The 17,237-nt window shown below is 48.8% G+C and overlaps 1 protein-coding gene across 5 annotated transcripts in view; it reads right to left on the reverse strand.

Moving 5' to 3' along the window:
• Positions 1–17,237, reverse strand: part of TENM1 (teneurin transmembrane protein 1) — a 1,354,271-nt gene that overhangs the window by 20,991 nt on the left and 1,316,043 nt on the right. For all 5 annotated transcript variants that reach the window (XM_075323916.1, XM_075323915.1, XM_075323914.1 and 2 more), the window contains one exon: positions 155–451. In XM_075323916.1, coding sequence (XP_075180031.1) covers positions 155–451 — 297 coding nt within the window. The remainder of the gene's footprint in view (positions 1–154; positions 452–17,237) is intronic.

Genomic DNA, 17,237 nt, shown 5'->3' on the forward strand with positions numbered 1-17,237 from the left:
TGTGCTACTTGGTTTAACGATTATTCTTCTTTAGTAAAAGAATAAATAAGCCTTCACTCAGTTCATTGTTAGAGCATTGAATCTCTTTTTCTTCCTTCTCGCTATTAATGAACTTATACAGAAAAAACCTGCAAGGATTTAAGCATTTACATACCTTTTCCTCATATGTGTAACTCCAAATTTTACCATTGGCCCAAATTCTGGAAACCATCTTTCCATTTTGATCATACTCTATTTTCTCAGTCCACGTTCCTCTTTGAATCGAGGTAACCAGTCCATTTGGGGAGTATGTGATGTTAACTTCTTGATACTTGCTGCTTGGGGACCACAAGATGGGGTGTCCAGTTTTATCGTAAAGAATTCGAAGTGTGAATTTTCGGTGATCATCATAAATTTTTCCTGTTCTGGTGATGTGGTCAAAATCAATGGATAATAAGTTTCGGTTGTGAGCCTAAAATGTAAGCACAAATGAGTTATAAACACAAATCCCAAAGAAGCAACTAGTAAATGAAATGAAAACAGGACATTCTCACGCTCGCCTCGATAGAGTTAGCTTGAAAGAAATGATTTGTATAATGATATTCAGCCCCATAGGATACATGACTCTGGCTACAGGAAGTGTAAGGGGTATCCCTACAAGAGGTACGTGTTGCCTTTAAAAGACAGAACCCCTGTTTCAGTTCTCATGGACTGGCCGATTTTTCTGGGCCTGCTTGTTTTTCCCTCCTGTGTAACTGGACTCTTGGTTGAGCCTGCTGAAAGAGCGAAAAGAAGGAAAGGAGGCGCAAGAGGGTGTCGTGGGCTGAGACATGTTGTTGAAGAGTATTGCAGATCATGGACAGGAGAAGAGGAACCATCCAGTGGATAACCTTGCAGAACTGCATTGTAGGAGGTATTACGGGACAAGTGCGAGCATCTAACCGTAACTGGACCATGAGTGACTCCAGAGCAGAACCCTGCCCCGCTTGGAGATGTGTGTGCCAAAGCTTACACCGACACTAAAGGCCTAGTAGCTGGACTGATTTCCCTTCAGCGGTACCATGAGTCAGTACTGTGTGCGTACTATACAGGGTTTAGCTTAGGCCTCATCAGCCACAGCGTGGTAACTGCATGGCCCTGTTAGCAGAGGTCAGTTAGGTTGTAGTGTAGCATAGCAATTGCATTGTTTTTGTTTGTTGCACAATTATAATCTTGCATCTGTGATAGTTGGGGAAAGGTGCAATTTGCCGGCCCCAGCTAGTAGCCTAAGATTGGAAAACATATTGTTCACTGAGCAATATCCCAATGACTGCTTTTACCGTTGTTGTGTGTTTTGCCTGTAAATAAAGCAAACCTATGTTTCTGCAACCTCAACTTGTATTTTGTGGTCATACTCTACACGTCAGTGGTCCGCCTGCCATCGCTACAGAAGCATACCTGCAACCTAGATAGACATTAAAGGAAATGTTTCCCCATATTTTTTCTATCCCATCTAAGAGCAGCATGATAAAGGGGAAGACACCCTGATTTGAGTGATGTTTCACTTAGTTTATTAGGTGCCAGGATTGTAATAAAATCACAGTTTTCTCTGCTATAGATCTAGCAGTACTTTGAATGCTGAGCTCTGGATAACTCCGCCTACAACAGCGATTGGTAGCGTTGTATGTACATTCCCTGACAGAAGTTCTCGCTTATCCATGTTATGTAAATAAAAGCTTATAATCTGACTTTAAATTCATCCATTGGTTTTATAAATTACTCTTTTGAAAGCTGAAACCCTCCAAATTTGGTTTAGGTTATGAAAATAAAGTTTCTGCAAAGCTGAAATATTGATCATTTAATGAACACGGAAAGGTCAGATTTTGACAAGACAAAAGTTTTGTCGCCCACAGAAAATAATGTGATTTAAACAAATAATTAACTTCTAGTAAAAAGATATGTTGCATAACATTGGTGAATGAAGTTGTGGTGCTATTAGAGCCATATTTAATATTTTGTGTGACTTCCATGAGCTTGAAGGACTGCATCCATGCGTTCAACAATGATTTCTACAATTTATTGATGAAGTCAACAGGAATAGCAAAGAATGCGTCTTACCTGCCTCCCAGAGTTCATCTAGATTATTTGGTTTTGTCTTCCAAGCTTCCTCTTTCATCCTACACCAAACATGCTCAATGATGTTCATGTCTGGTGATTGGGCTGGCCAGTCCTTGTGCACCTTGATCTTATTTGCCAGGAGGAACTTTGTTGTAGAGATGAATGTATGAGATGGAGCACCATCCTGCTGCAGAATGTCACCCCTTTTATGATTGGGAATGTAAGAGGTAGCTAATACTTCTTGATATTTTAGTCTATTGATATTGCCTTCCACCTTGCAAATGTTTTGCACACCCCCATACTGAATGTAACCCCAGACCATGATCTTTCCACCACCAAACCTAACTGTTTTCTGGGTGTATTTTGGATCCATGTGGGCTCTAGCAGGTCTCCTGCAGTATTTGCGGTGGCTATGGTGTAATTCAACTGAAGATTCATTAGAGAAATCCACCTTCTGCCACTTTTCCAGCATCCATCTGTTTAGCAGGCTATGGGACTTGGCAAATGCCACACGTTTTTTTAAATGCCTTTTGTTTAGTGCTGGCTTCAGGGCACTGATTCGACCATGGAGGCCATTTTGAGACAGAATCCTACAAACTGTTTTAGTTGACACAAGGACTTGAGGTGACCAGGCCTGTTGGAGCTCTGCTGCAGTGTAAGAGGGTTGACTTTGGATTTTCTAACCAACAAATGTTCCTCCTGAGCAGTTGTCTTGCAGGGTCTCCAGGACCTGGGCTTGTCAAAAACATCTCCAGTCTCTTCAAATCTTTTTTTAATTCTTTGTACTTGACGCTGAGACACATTAAAGGTGCCAGCCACCTCTGCAGTGGATCTGGTCTTCAGCCTCTTAATAATCAAGGCTTTGGTTGCAGGGTGGATTTTTGGTATGTAGTCAGAGGTCAAGTTGCAGTTCAACTGAAGGTCTGGGGTGCTGGGTTTCTTTTTATACATACCCACTAATTAACCGGTCATTTAGTGAGCACAGGTGAGGATGTAAACTAGGATTGGGTGCATTATATGACAAGGCGACAACATTTTTGTCTTGCCAAAATCTGACCTTTCTGTGTTCATGAAATTATCAATATTTCATCTCTGCAGCAACTTTATTTACAAAAGCTAAACCAAATTTGGGAGGGTTTCAGTTTTCAAAAGAGTAAAAATATAAAGTACCCCGAAAACCAATGGATGAATTTAAAGTCAGGTTATAAGCTTTTATTTGCATAACATGGATAAGCGACAGAACTTCTGTCAGGGAGTGTACACTGTATATTTATAGAAAGCTGTTAATCAGTGATGGGGCAGGGCAGAGCTGAGCAGCAGGACTAGATAGCAGGAGGCACCAAGTTCTGTAGTGATAATGTTCTGCGGATATGGATAAAACACATGTTGTTTTAAACAACAACACACAACCCATTAAGTGACACATCACTGGAATCAGAGTCTCATCCCCTATATCAGATTACATAGAAAAGACCTGCTGACATATTGCCTTTAAAAGTAACTAAAGCACAAACAACATGTATCAGAGACTGTCTCAGTTATTGCAGTTTTAGTCTAAAATGCTGCAATATTTCAGAGAAAATATTCCTTTAAAAGCTAGACAAGGATCATGCAACAAGGAAGACTTGTCCATGAAGCATCTTTGCCACTTCTGGTGCTGAGAACATGCAAGTTATGGCAGGCAAGATGGATACAATCAAGTATGAGAAAATCCTAGGCAAAAAACATCATGCCTTCTGTAAGGAATCTGAAATTTGGGCATCATTGGACTTTCCAATAGGACAATGATCCAAATCATACCCCATAGTCCACCAAAAATTCTGGAAGTTTTTAGATTGGCTGTCATAGTCACCTGACTTGAACCCCAAAGAAAATCTTTGGTGGGATATTAAGAACATAATTGCAGCACGTAAACCTTTGAATATTAGTAAACTGGATTCTATTGTCCATGAAGATTTGGCTGAGATTCCCCAGGAACATTGGCAGAATCTAGTGTATGCCTTTGCCTCAATTTTGTAGAAGGTCAAAACTGCCAAAGGTGGTCTACTAAGTAGAGATGAGCGAACCGGTCCCGGTTCGGCTCGAGGCGGTTCGCCGAACGGGGGGTCTGGCTCGAGTTCGGCTCGTCGAACGTTCGACGAACCGAACTCGAGCCCATAGGAAACAATGGCAGGCAATCACAAACACAGTAAAACACCTAGAAAACACCCTGAAAGGTGTCCAAAAGGTGACAAACAACTCACAACATAACACAAACACATGGGAAAGTGACAAGGACATATACTCATGTGAAAACAAAACAGCTGGACAAGGAAAAAGAGGGAGACACACAGATATATGAGTATATGCAAAGAAACATCGATTCCATTATTGTGCAACTTGAGCCCTGCTCATTTTAGGCTTCCAATCTGGATAAATTGCCTGAGCTCGCCACGTACGCCTTGAGGATCTTGTCGTGTCCTGCAGCCAGCGTTCTCTCGGAACCTGTCTTCAGTGCTGCTGGGGGTCTGCTGGCAGATAAGCACACGTGTCTGTCCACTGACAATGTGGACCTGGCTCTCAGAGGACTTTTCTTCCCCTGGGTCAGCCAGGGGAGGCGAAAGGCACGCGTATTTTTGAGAGTGCTTCATGCAAAGCATCTTTTTCTTTGTCAAAAGGGGGGCTCAACCGATGCCAGTCAAGTGGGGTGTGTGTGGCCCAGTTAGTGGCAACGAGGGAGACTGTGGTTGGAGTCCCCTCGCTGTGTCTCTAAAAGAACCAAGATGAACAAGTCATGGCTCTCAGAGGACTTTTCTTCCCCTGGGTCAGCCAGGGGACGGGAAAGGCACGCGTATTTTTGAGAGTGCTTCATGCAAAGCATCTTTTTCTTTTTCAAAAGGGGGCTCAACCGATGCCAGTCAAGTGGGGTGTGTGTGGCCCAGTTAGTGGCAACGAGGGAGACTGTGGTTGGAGTCCCCTCGCTGTGTCTCTAAAAGAACCAAGATGAACAAGTCATGGCTCTCAGAGGACTTTTCTTCCCCTGGGTCAGCCAGGGGACGGGAAAGGCACGCGTATTTTTGAGAGTGCTTCATGCAAAGCATCTTTTTCTTTGTCAAAAGGGGGGGTCAACCGATGCCAGTCAAGTGGGGTGTGTGTGGCCCAGTTAGTGGCAACGAGGGAGACTGTGGTTGGAGTCCCCTCGCTGTGTCTCTAAAAGAACCAAGATGAACAAGTCATGGCTCTCAGAGGACTTTTCTTCCCCTGGGTCAGCCAGGGGACGGGAAAGGCACGCGTATTTTTGAGAGTGCTTCATGCAAAGCATCTTTTTCTTTGTCAAAAGGGGGGGTCAACCGATGCCAGTCAAGTGGGGTGTGTGTGGCCCAGTTAGTGGCAACGAGGGAGACTGTGGTTGGAGTCCCCTCGCTGTGTCTCTAAAAGAACCAAGATGAACAAGTCATGGCTCTCAGAGGACTTTTCTTCCCCTGGGTCAGCCAGGGGACGGGAAAGGCACGCGTATTTTTGAGAGTGCTTCATGCAAAGCATCTTTTTCTTTTTCAAAAGGGGGCTCAACCGATGCCAGTCAAGTGGGGTGTGTGTGGCCCAGTTAGTGGCAACGAGGGAGACTGTGGTTGGAGTCCCCTCGCTGTGTCTCTAAAAGAACCAAGATGAACAAGTCATGGCTCTCAGAGGACTTTTCTTCCCCTGGGTCAGCCAGGGGACGGGAAAGGCACGCGTATTTTTGAGAGTGCTTCATGAAAAGCATCTTTTTCTTTGTCAAAAGGGGGGGTCAACCGATGCCAGTCAAGTGGGGTGTGTGTGGCCCAGTTAGTGGCAACGAGGGAGACTGTGGTTGGAGTCCCCTCGCTGTGTCTCTAAAAGAACCAAGATGAACAAGTCATGGCTCTCAGAGGACTTTTCTTCCCCTGGGTCAGCCAGGGGACGGGAAAGGCACGCGTATTTTTGAGAGTGCTTCATGCAAAGCATCTTTTTCTTTGTCAAAAGGGGGGCTCAACCGATGCCAGTCAAGTGGGGTGTGTGTGGCCCAGTTAGTGGCAACGAGGGAGACTGTGGTTGGAGTCCCCTCGCTGTGTCTCTAAAAGAACCAAGATGAACAAGTCATGGCTCTCAGAGGACTTTTCTTCCCCTGGGTCAGCCAGGGGACGGGAAAGGCACGCGTATTTTTGAGAGTGCTTCATGCAAAGCATCTTTTTCTTTTTCAAAAGGGGGCTCAACCGATGCCAGTCAAGTGGGGTGTGTGTGGCCCAGTTAGTGGCAACGAGGGAGACTGTGGTTGGAGTCCCCTCGCTGTGTCTCTAAAAGAACCAAGATGAACAAGTCATGGCTCTCAGAGGACTTTTCTTCCCCTGGGTCAGCCAGGGGACGGGAAAGGCACGCGTATTTTTGAGAGTGCTTCATGAAAAGCATGTTTTTCTTTGTCAAAAGGGGGGGTCAACCGATGCCAGTCAAGTGGGGTGTGTGTGGCCCAGTTAGTGGCAACGAGGGAGACTGTGGTTGGAGTCCCCTCGCTGTGTCTCTAAAAGAACCAAGATGAACAAGTCATGGCTCTCAGAGGACTTTTCTTCCCCTGGGTCAGCCAGGGGACGGGAAAGGCACGCGTATTTTTGAGAGTGCTTCATGCAAAGCATCTTTTTCTTTTTCAAAAGGGGGCTCAACCGATGCCAGTCAAGTGGGGTGTGTGTGGCCCAGTTAGTGGCAACGAGGGAGACTGTGGTTGGAGTCCCCTGGCTGTGTCTCTAAAAGAACCAAGATGAACAAGTCATGGCTCTCAGAGGACTTTTCTTCCCCTGGGTCAGCCAGGGGACGGGAAAGGCACGCGTATTTTTGAGAGTGCTTCATGCAAAGCATCTTTTTCTTTGTCAAAAGGGGGGGTCAACCGATGCCAGTCAAGTGGGGTGTGTGTGGCCCAGTTAGTGGCAACGAGGGAGACTGTGGTTGGAGTCCCCTCGCTGTGTCTCTAAAAGAACCAAGATGAACAAGTCATGGCTCTCAGAGGACTTTTCTTCCCCTGGGTCAGCCAGGGGACGGGAAAGGCACGCGTATTTTTGAGAGTGCTTCATGCAAAGCATCTTTTTCTTTGTCAAAAGGGGGGGTCAACCGATGCCAGTCAAGTGGGGTGTGTGTGGCCCAGTTAGTGGCAACGAGGGAGACTGTGGTTGGAGTCCCCTCGCTGTGTCTCTAAAAGAACCAAGATGAACAAGTCATGGCTCTCAGAGGACTTTTCTTCCCCTGGGTCAGCCAGGGGACGGGAAAGGCACGCGTATTTTTGAGAGTGCTTCATGCAAAGCATCTTTTTCTTTGTCAAAAGGGGGGGTCAACCGATGCCAGTCAAGTGGGGTGTGTGTGGCCCAGTTAGTGGCAACGAGGGAGACTGTGGTTGGAGTCCCCTCGCTGTGTCTCTAAAAGAACCAAGATGAACAAGTCATGGCTCTCAGAGGACTTTTCTTCCCCTGGGTCAGCCAGGGGACGGGAAAGGCACGCGTATTTTTGAGAGTGCTTCATGCAAAGCATCTTTTTCTTTGTCAAAAGGGGGGGTCAACCGATGCCAGTCAAGTGGGGTGTGTGTGGCCCAGTTAGTGGCAACGAGGGAGACTGTGGTTGGAGTCCCCTCGCTGTGTCTCTAAAAGAACCAAGATGAACAAGTCATGGCTCTCAGAGGACTTTTCTTCCCCTGGGTCAGCCAGGGGACGGGAAAGGCACGCGTATTTTTGAGAGTGCTTCATGCAAAGCATCTTTTTCTTTGTCAAAAGGGGGGGTCAACCGATGCCAGTCAAGTGGGGTGTGTGTGGCCCAGTTAGTGGCAACGAGGGAGACTGTGGTTGGAGTCCCCTCGCTGTGTCTCTAAAAGAACCAAGATGAACAAGTCATGGCTCTCAGAGGACTTTTCTTCCCCTGGGTCAGCCAGGGGACGGGAAAGGCACGCGTATTTTTGAGAGTGCTTCATGCAAAGCATCTTTTTCTTTTTCAAAAGGGGGCTCAACCGATGCCAGTCAAGTGGGGTGTGTGTGGCCCAGTTAGTGGCAACGAGGGAGACTGTGGTTGGAGTCCCCTCGCTGTGTCTCTAAAAGAACCAAGATGAACAAGTCATGGCTCTCAGAGGACTTTTCTTCCCCTGGGTCAGCCAGGGGACGGGAAAGGCACGCGTATTTTTGAGAGTGCTTCATGCAAAGCATCTTTTTCTTTTTCAAAAGGGGGCTCAACCGATGCCAGTCAAGTGGGGTGTGTGTGGCCCAGTTAGTGGCAACGAGGGAGACTGTGGTTGGAGTCCCCTCGCTGTGTCTCTAAAAGAACCAAGATGAACAAGTCATGGCTCTCAGAGGACTTTTCTTCCCCTGGGTCAGCCAGGGGACGGGAAAGGCACGCGTATTTTTGAGAGTGCTTCATGCAAAGCATCTTTTTCTTTGTCAAAAGGGGGGGTCAACCGATGCCAGTCAAGTGGGGTGTGTGTGGCCCAGTTAGTGGCAACGAGGGAGACTGTGGTTGGAGTCCCCTCGCTGTGTCTCTAAAAGAACCAAGATGAACAAGTCATGGCTCTCAGAGGACTTTTCTTCCCCTGGGTCAGCCAGGGGACGGGAAAGGCACGCGTATTTTTGAGAGTGCTTCATGCAAAGCATCTTTTTCTTTGTCAAAAGGGGGGGTCAACCGATGCCAGTCAAGTGGGGTGTGTGTGGCCCAGTTAGTGGCAACGAGGGAGACTGTGGTTGGAGTCCCCTCGCTGTGTCTCTAAAAGAACCAAGATGAACAAGTCATGGCTCTCAGAGGACTTTTCTTCCCCTGGGTCAGCCAGGGGACGGGAAAGGCACGCGTATTTTTGAGAGTGCTTCATGCAAAGCATCTTTTTCTTTGTCAAAAGGGGGGGTCAACCGATGCCAGTCAAGTGGGGTGTGTGTGGCCCAGTTAGTGGCAACGAGGGAGACTGTGGTTGGAGTCCCCTCGCTGTGTCTCTAAAAGAACCAAGATGAACAAGTCATGGCTCTCAGAGGACTTTTCTTCCCCTGGGTCAGCCAGGGGACGGGAAAGGCACGCGTATTTTTGAGAGTGCTTCATGCAAAGCATCTTTTTCTTTTTCAAAAGGGGGCTCAACCGATGCCAGTCAAGTGGGGTGTGTGTGGCCCAGTTAGTGGCAACGAGGGAGACTGTGGTTGGAGTCCCCTCGCTGTGTCTCTAAAAGAACCAAGATGAACAAGTCATGGCTCTCAGAGGACTTTTCTTCCCCTGGGTCAGCCAGGGGACGGGAAAGGCACGCGTATTTTTGAGAGTGCTTCATGCAAAGCATCTTTTTCTTTTTCAAAAGGGGGCTCAACCGATGCCAGTCAAGTGGGGTGTGTGTGGCCCAGTTAGTGGCAACGAGGGAGACTGTGGTTGGAGTCCCCTCGCTGTGTTTTACATGCTTTTAGAAGGGCATGAAATGGCTTGGAGGTTGACTTTCATCATATGCAAACTGTTGGCTACCAAAATGCTGCCTTTCCAACAACTGTGGTTATAGGCAATGAGGAACATACTGATGAAGATGAGACGCAGATACCCGATTGGGATGACAACTTAAATATTCGGTCAGGGCAAGAAGAAACTCGGTCTGAGGGGTAGGGGAGTGCAAACACAACAATTGATGATTAAGTTCTAGATCACACCTACTGTCAACCCACAGTCAGACACTCGAGGAGGTCAACAGAGGCGGTGGAGGAGGATGCAACCGACGTCGAAGTAACCTGGCGCCTTCCTGGACACAGTCGGAGCACTGGTAGCACGTCTACAACTGCATCCTCAGCCACCACTCTGCCTCTGAGCATTATTCGGGGTGGATCAACAGGTCGCATGGCCTCTAAGCCTTGCCTAGCCAGGTCCTTTTTTGACATAGAAAAAGATCGCCCAAATTATGTGATCTGTAAAATTTGTCATGGTTCTCTTAGTAGAGGTCAAAACCTCAGCAGTTTGACAACTTCTTCCATGAATCGTCACATGAATAAATATCATATGGCCCGATGGGAAGCTCACCGTGCTGCAATGCGGCCTAGCGGAGCGAACCATCCACCGCCTGCCCCTTCCAGTGCATCCGCGCGCTCGTCATCTTCTAGGACTGTGGGGACAGCTGTCACACCTGTTTTTCCACCCACAACTTCCACCACTGTAACCGCAACAGGCAGTTTGCTTGGTAGGTCGTCAGTTGGTTTGGAAGGGGAAACAAGTGAGTGTGTACAGCTCTCTCAGACATCGATAGCACCAACTTTGGATGAAGGCAACATCATGTCTCCGCCTGCACTTTCCTCACAAAGCTGCATTTTTCCAGGGACACCCGACTCAACACCGTCTACACACAGCAGCCAGATCTCTGTCCCTCAGATGTGGTCAAATAAAAGGCCACTTCCTGCGACCCATGACAAAGCGAAGAGGTTGACTCTATCCCTCTGTAAGCTGTTGACTACAGAAATGCTGCTTTTCCGCCTAGTGGACACACAGGATTTTAGAGACCTTATGTCTGTCGCTGTGCCCCAGTACCAGATGCCTAGTCGCCACTACTTCTCTAAGAAAGGTGTGCCCGCGCTACACCAGCATGTCGCACACAACATCACCGCTTCCTTGAGAAACTCTGTGTGTGAACGGGTGCATTTCACCACCGATACTTGGACCAGTAAGCATGGACAGGGACGTTACATGTCGCTGACTGGCCACTGGGTAACTATGGTGATAGATGGTGAAGGGTCTGCTGCACAAGTCTTGCCGTCCCCACGACTTGTGTGTCAATCCTCTGTCTGTCCAAGTTCCGCCACTGCTTCTGCATCCTCCACCTCATCTGGGTCCTCCACCTCCGCCCCAAGCCTGCCTGGTCAGGCCACCAGCGTTCTCACTGCGCAGAAGGAATCACGCACCCCTCATTACTATGCTGGTAGCAGAGCGCAACGGCATCAGGCGGTCTTTAGCTTGACATGTCTTTGAAATAGGAGTCACACAGCGACTGAGTTGTGGGCAGCTCTGGAGACTGATTTTGATAAATGGTTGTCTCCACTCAACCTGCAGCCTGGTAAGGCCGTGTGCGACAATGCTGCAAACCTGGGTGCGGCCCTTCGCCTGGGCAAGGTGACACACGTGCCTTGTATGGCTCACGTGTTTAACCTTGTTGTCCAGCAATTTTTAACACACTATCCCGGCCTAGATGGCCTTCTGACCAGGGCACGGAAACTGTCTGCAGTGCTCACTTCCGCCGTTCAACCGCCGCACCTGAGCGACTTGCATCGCTCCAGAAGTCTTTCGGCCTGCCGGTTCATCGCCTGAAATGCGATGTGGCGACACGCTGGAATTCAACTCTCCACATGTTACAGCGACTGTGGCAGCACCGGCGAGCCCTGGTGCAATACGTCATGATGTATAGCCTGGGCCAACGAGATGCAGAAGTGGGGCAGATCACCCTGATGGAGTGATCTCAGATCAAGGACCTATGCACCCTTCTGCACAGTTTCGACATGGCGACGAATATGTTTAGCGCTGACAATGCCATTATCAGCATGACGATTACAGTCATTTACATGCTGGAGCACACGCTAAACACTATTCGTAGTCAGGGGGTGGGACAACAGGAAGGGGAGGAACTACAGGAGGATTCATATGCGCAAGACACAACAACATCACCAAGGTCCAGACGTTCATCATCACCAACGCGGCAGGCATGGGACCATGGGGGACAGGGATCAACAAGGGCGCATGGTAGCAGGTGAGATGTTGAGGAAGGTGCAGGAGGACATGAAGATATGGAGGACGAACTGTCCATGGACATGGAAGACTCAGCAGATGAGGGGGACCTTGGTCAAATTTCAGTTGAAAGAGGTTGGGGGGAGATGACAGAGGAAGAAAGAACGGTTAGCACCTCTATGCCACAAACACAGCGTGGACTTGGTGCGCATGGCTGCGCAAGACACATGAGTGCCTTCTTGTTGCACTACCTCCAACATGACCCTCGTATTGTCAAAATTAGAAGTGATGATGACTACTGGCTTGCCACACTATTAGATCCCCGGGACAAGTCCAAATTTTGTGACATAATTCCACCCATAGAAAGGGACGCACGTATGCAGGAGTATCAGCAGAAGCTGTTACTCGATCTTAGCTCGGCTTTTCCACCAAACAACCGTGCAGGTGAAGGGAGTGATTCTCCCAGTTGTAACTTGACAAACATGGGACGGCCTCGTCATCTTCAACAGTCTACCCGTACCAGTAGGACCGTATCTGGTGCTGGTAACAGCAATTTTATGGAATCTTTTCATAATTTTTTTAGACCCTCCTTTGCAAGGCCACCAGAGACAACAAGTCTGACACATAGTCAACGGATGGAGAGGATGATACAGGAGTATCTCCAAATGAACATCGATGCAATGACTTTGCAAATGGAGCCTTGCTCCTTTTGGGCTTCAAATCTAGAAAAATGTCAAGAGCTCTCCAGTTACGCCTCGAAGATTTTGTCGTGTCCAGCTGCCAGCGTTGTCTCTGAACGTGTCTTCAGTGCTGCTGGGTGTGTGCTGACAGATAAGCGCACGCGTCTGTCCAGTGACAATGTGGACAGACTGACGTTCATCAAAATGAACAAGTCATGGATCCAGAAGGAATTTACTACCCCTGTGTCATCCTGGGGAGAGTAAATGCTTGTGGATTTGGAATGTGCTTGATGCAAATCAAAACATCCTGTTTGCAACTAGGGCACAAGTGCTGCCACTGATAAGGTGTCTGTGTGGGGCCCAATTTTTGGAAAAAAAGGGAGACTCCGCTTGGAGTAACCCTTGCTTGCTGTGTTTTTTAAAAATGATACAAGATGAACAGATCTGAAGGCAAGATGAAGCCAACATCATGTCTCCGCCTGCACTTTTCTCACAAACCTGCATTTTTCCAGGGACACCCTACTCAACACCGTCTACAGACAGCAGCCAGATCTCTGTCCCTCAGATGTGGTCAAATAAAAGGCCACTTACTGCGACCCATGACAAAGCTAAGTGGTTGACTCTATCCCTCTGTAAGCTGTTGGCTACCGAAATGCTGCCTTTACGCGTAGTGGACACACAGGATTTTACAGACCTTATGTCTGTCGCTGTGCCCCAGTACCAGATGCCCAATCACCACTGCTTCTCCAAGAAAAGCATGCCCGCGCTACACCGGCATGTCGCACACAACATCACCACTTCCTTGAGAAAATCTGTGTGCGACAGGGTGCATTTCAACACAGATACTTGGACCAGTAAGCATAGACAGGGTCATTACATGTCACTGACTGGGCACTGGCAAACTATGGTGAGAGATGGAGAAGGGTCTGCTGTACAAGTCTTGCCGTCCCCACGAGTTGTTTCAATCCTTGTTCTGTATGTAGAAGTTAATACACTGCTTCTGCCTCTTCAACCTCGTGTGGGTCCTCTACCTTTGCGCAAACCCTGTGTGGTCAGGCCACCCTTCCTTGCAACTGCGCACAAGGACTACCACACACCTCCTTACTATGCTGGCAGCAGAGCTCAATGCCATCAGGCGGTCAAAGTTTTACTTTGAAATGTATGGGAAATGTGAGTCACACCGCTATTACAGAGAATAGTAGTCAGGCAGGGTCAAAACATTAATTGAGGAACAGGAACAGAATGGGACGGCCAGGACTTAATCAGAAAACAAGCAGAGGTGAAATGCGTATCGGCCAACAAGGTACATAAACAGCAAGCAGGAAAAGTAGTCAGGTAACAAGCACACAAAATCATAAAACTGAACTGGGGGTAAAATTAACCAGAGGTTCATAGCTATGTCTGGCAGTGGTCTGCAGACAGGATGGGCATAAAAAAGGGTGTGGTGTCTTCCCATTGGTTGTAGCTGAATGATGGTATTTCATCTGTGAGATACCCACCAGCTACATTCAGCCAGAGATTCTGCATCTGTCAAGGTAATGCAGCCCAGTGGGTGAGCATAACCTGCGTCCACCTGCGCCGCTGGCATCGACTACTCTCCCATCATCAGCACTATTCATGAAAGGAACACGTTGTCACCTGGCGACCGGAGTACAAATTGACGGAGCGGACTCCGTTGGTGACTTAACAGCCGTGTGCGGCAATGATGCAAACCTGGCTGCGGGCCATCCTCAGGGCAATGTGACACACGTGCCTTTTATGGCTCACGTGTTGATCCGAATTCTCCAGCAATTTTTAAAACACCATCACGGCCTACATGGCCTTGTGCAGCGGGCACGCTCGCTATGTGCTCACTTCCATCGTGCGCATGTGAAGCCCCGCCGGTGTTGTATCAGTGCATACCTTCAGGGACTCCACGTAGCTGGTGCTGGTCACAGGTAGGGAATCTTCAGTTTTGATCGTGACGCCACTCTCAGATTTGCGGTCAGAGGGGACCGCCACTGCAGATTAGGAGGCACCTGGGGCTGATGGTGGGTGCAGTCGGGTGTAGTAGCCTCCTGAGAGTGAGGCAAGCCCCAGGGCCCTTTGTAAAGCTGTAGTACCACAAGTCGCAGAATGACCACACACAGGCAGAGTGTCTTTCAGGGTTTTTACTCACTTCAGGTGGCAGGGTGAGTAACCCGGGCGTAGCTGGGATTAACCAGGTGGGAACCAGGTATCCTTCCGGCTGACTGTATGAGGGTGACTACAAACTCGCCTTCCTTAGCCCTTGGTGGTTTGGGGTGACCCCGACTTTGAGTCCCTATGGGGGTCACCCAGGGAAGATGCTCCAAGCCTCTCTCCCCTTCTTGTTTTGCCGTGTGCTTGTTCCCCGGGCCAGGCCACTCCAGCCTCTTGCCTCCTGTGACCTATGGGCCCTACTTGCGGTTACGTGGCTGCGGCTTTTGGTTGTTGTGGTGTGGGCTGTAAGAGCCCCACACCGGCAGGTTTAGCAGGGAAAGGTGAATCTATCCTCGCTTCGGGATCTGCCGCCCGGTTGGGCCTGGTGCTCTCTAGAAGTCTCCTTACTTCCCACTCCGTGCACTCTCTAGCTGAAGCTGGCTTTCAGGCAGCACTTCTAGTTGACCGTTCTCCCCCGTCTGTAGTCACTGCGCGGGCGCTGTTAGACAGCATCAGCCCCACAGGTCTGCTCCTCACTGAGCCCTCTGGAGTTCTCTGCTCTAACTGACTCACTGGTGGGTTTTTCCATCTCTGCTCTTTCTGCTGACATCTCCTCAGTCCGAGCTCCCAGCTCTAACTAACTCCTCCTATCTCTCTTTCCTTCCCCACTTGTGTCTGCCTACGCCACCTAGCAACCAGACTCTCCACCACACCCCTTGAGAGGAGATGGAGGCTTTTTAACCCCCTGCCACTATTCCAGTGGAGGTATAGGCTTTGCCCCCTCCTGGGATCCCCAGGGGTCCTCTCATGGGTACATGTGTGAGACCTGATCACTATGCGCCTGTGTTCCACACCCCTGTCAGCCATCTGGATTACCTGTATTGTACTGTCCCCAGCATGGGTGCAGTACTCAGTGGTGCCTGACCAGGTCAGGGGCGCCACACGCACACAGCAGCTCAACAACTTTCATCACTCCGGAAGTCTTAGGGTCTGGCAGTTAAACGCCGGAAATGCGATGTTCCGACACGCAGGAATTGGAATCTGCACATGTTGCAGCGTGTGTGGCAGCACCGCAGAGCCCTGCTGAAATACGGTAAGACATATAGCCTGGGATAAGTTGATCCAGAGGTGGTGCAGATCACGCTGCTGGAGTGGTGTCAGATCAAGGACCTATGCACCCTGCTACACAGTTTTGAAATGTCGACGAAGATGTTTAGCACTGGCAATGTCATTCTCAGCGTGACAATTCTGGTCATCTACATGATGGAGCACACTGTAATTATTATTCGGAGTCAGGTGTTGGGACAAGAGGAAGGGGAGGAAGTACAGGAGGAGTCATATGCGGAAGGGATAACAAGATCTACGAGGTCCAGATGGTCAGCGGCACCTATGCGGCAGTCATGGTGAGGGAGAGGGATTAACAAGGGCGCATAGTATCAGCAAAAAGTGTTGATGAAAGTGCAGGAGCCCATGAAGAAATGGAGGACGAACTGGCGATGGGCATGGAAGACTCAGCAGATGAGTGAGAGCTTGCTCACATTTCGGTTGTGCGAGGTTGTGGGTAGAGGGCAGAGGAAGGATGCACGATTCTCACCTCTCTGCCACCAACACACCAAGGACTTGGTCCTCCTGGATGCACAAGACACATGAGCGCCTTCTTGCTGCACTACCTACATGACCCTCGGATTGTATGAATTTGAAGTAATCCTGAATACTGGGTTGCCACACTGTTAGATCCCCGGTACAAGACAAAATTTGGCGAACTAATTCCTGCCATAGAAATAGACGCACGTATACAGGAGTATCTGCAGAATGTGGTACGCAATCTTAGATCTACTTTTCCACTAAACACCAGTGCTGCACAGAGTGAATCTCAACACTTTGTCATGGATAGGAGGAAATGGTCTTTTACTTGTCCACATCGGAGGGACCGAGGGATGGCTGCTGTGCTGAGATGGCGTTGAGTACGGTGTCCCTGCATAGTTGCACTTTTGGTCATATCCCAAAATGAGTTGAAAAAGGACAGATGCTGTTGGAAAGGGGAACAGGTGTGTTGGAAAGGGGAAAAAAATTTTGGTCCGTGGATTTGGTGGTTAAACAACTGTAACATTTGCTGAAGAAACAACATCTGTTACAGTGGGACTGGCAGATTTGGATAAAGTGGTATATAATCTGTGACCGCTATATAACAAAAATTAATAAGAAAAGAAAGAGAAAGGTATATATCACCTTCAGCAGTCAGTGTCCACCGTGCTCCCAGTTGGAAAAGGAGAGGTTGGCAACTTGAAGGTTTGGTGGAGGATACAGAGCTGTGTGGCTATGAAACTAATAGTAGCCTGAACCGAGTTAGACGCCATTCGGATCTGGAGACTGTGAGCCCTGTTAGCGTCACAGGGTCCACATGCCCACCCAGCCCAGGAACTCCCTGTTAACAACACAGGGGCCATTGAGTACGCTGACCGTGTGCGTAGGGGCCACACCTGTGGACAGCAGGCGCATCAGCAGCAGCAGGCCTGTTAATGCCACTGGGCTGCACAAGCAGGACTGTTAGGACAGGAGCTGGTCTTAACCGTTCTGCGTTACCAACTGTGGTGGTGGCCTGCATCCACCACTCTATCCCTGCCTACCTCTGGCCTAAAG

Source organism: Anomaloglossus baeobatrachus, chromosome 9, assembly GCF_048569485.1.
Source record: "Anomaloglossus baeobatrachus isolate aAnoBae1 chromosome 9, aAnoBae1.hap1, whole genome shotgun sequence".
Lineage (NCBI taxonomy): Eukaryota > Metazoa > Chordata > Amphibia > Anura > Aromobatidae > Anomaloglossus > Anomaloglossus baeobatrachus.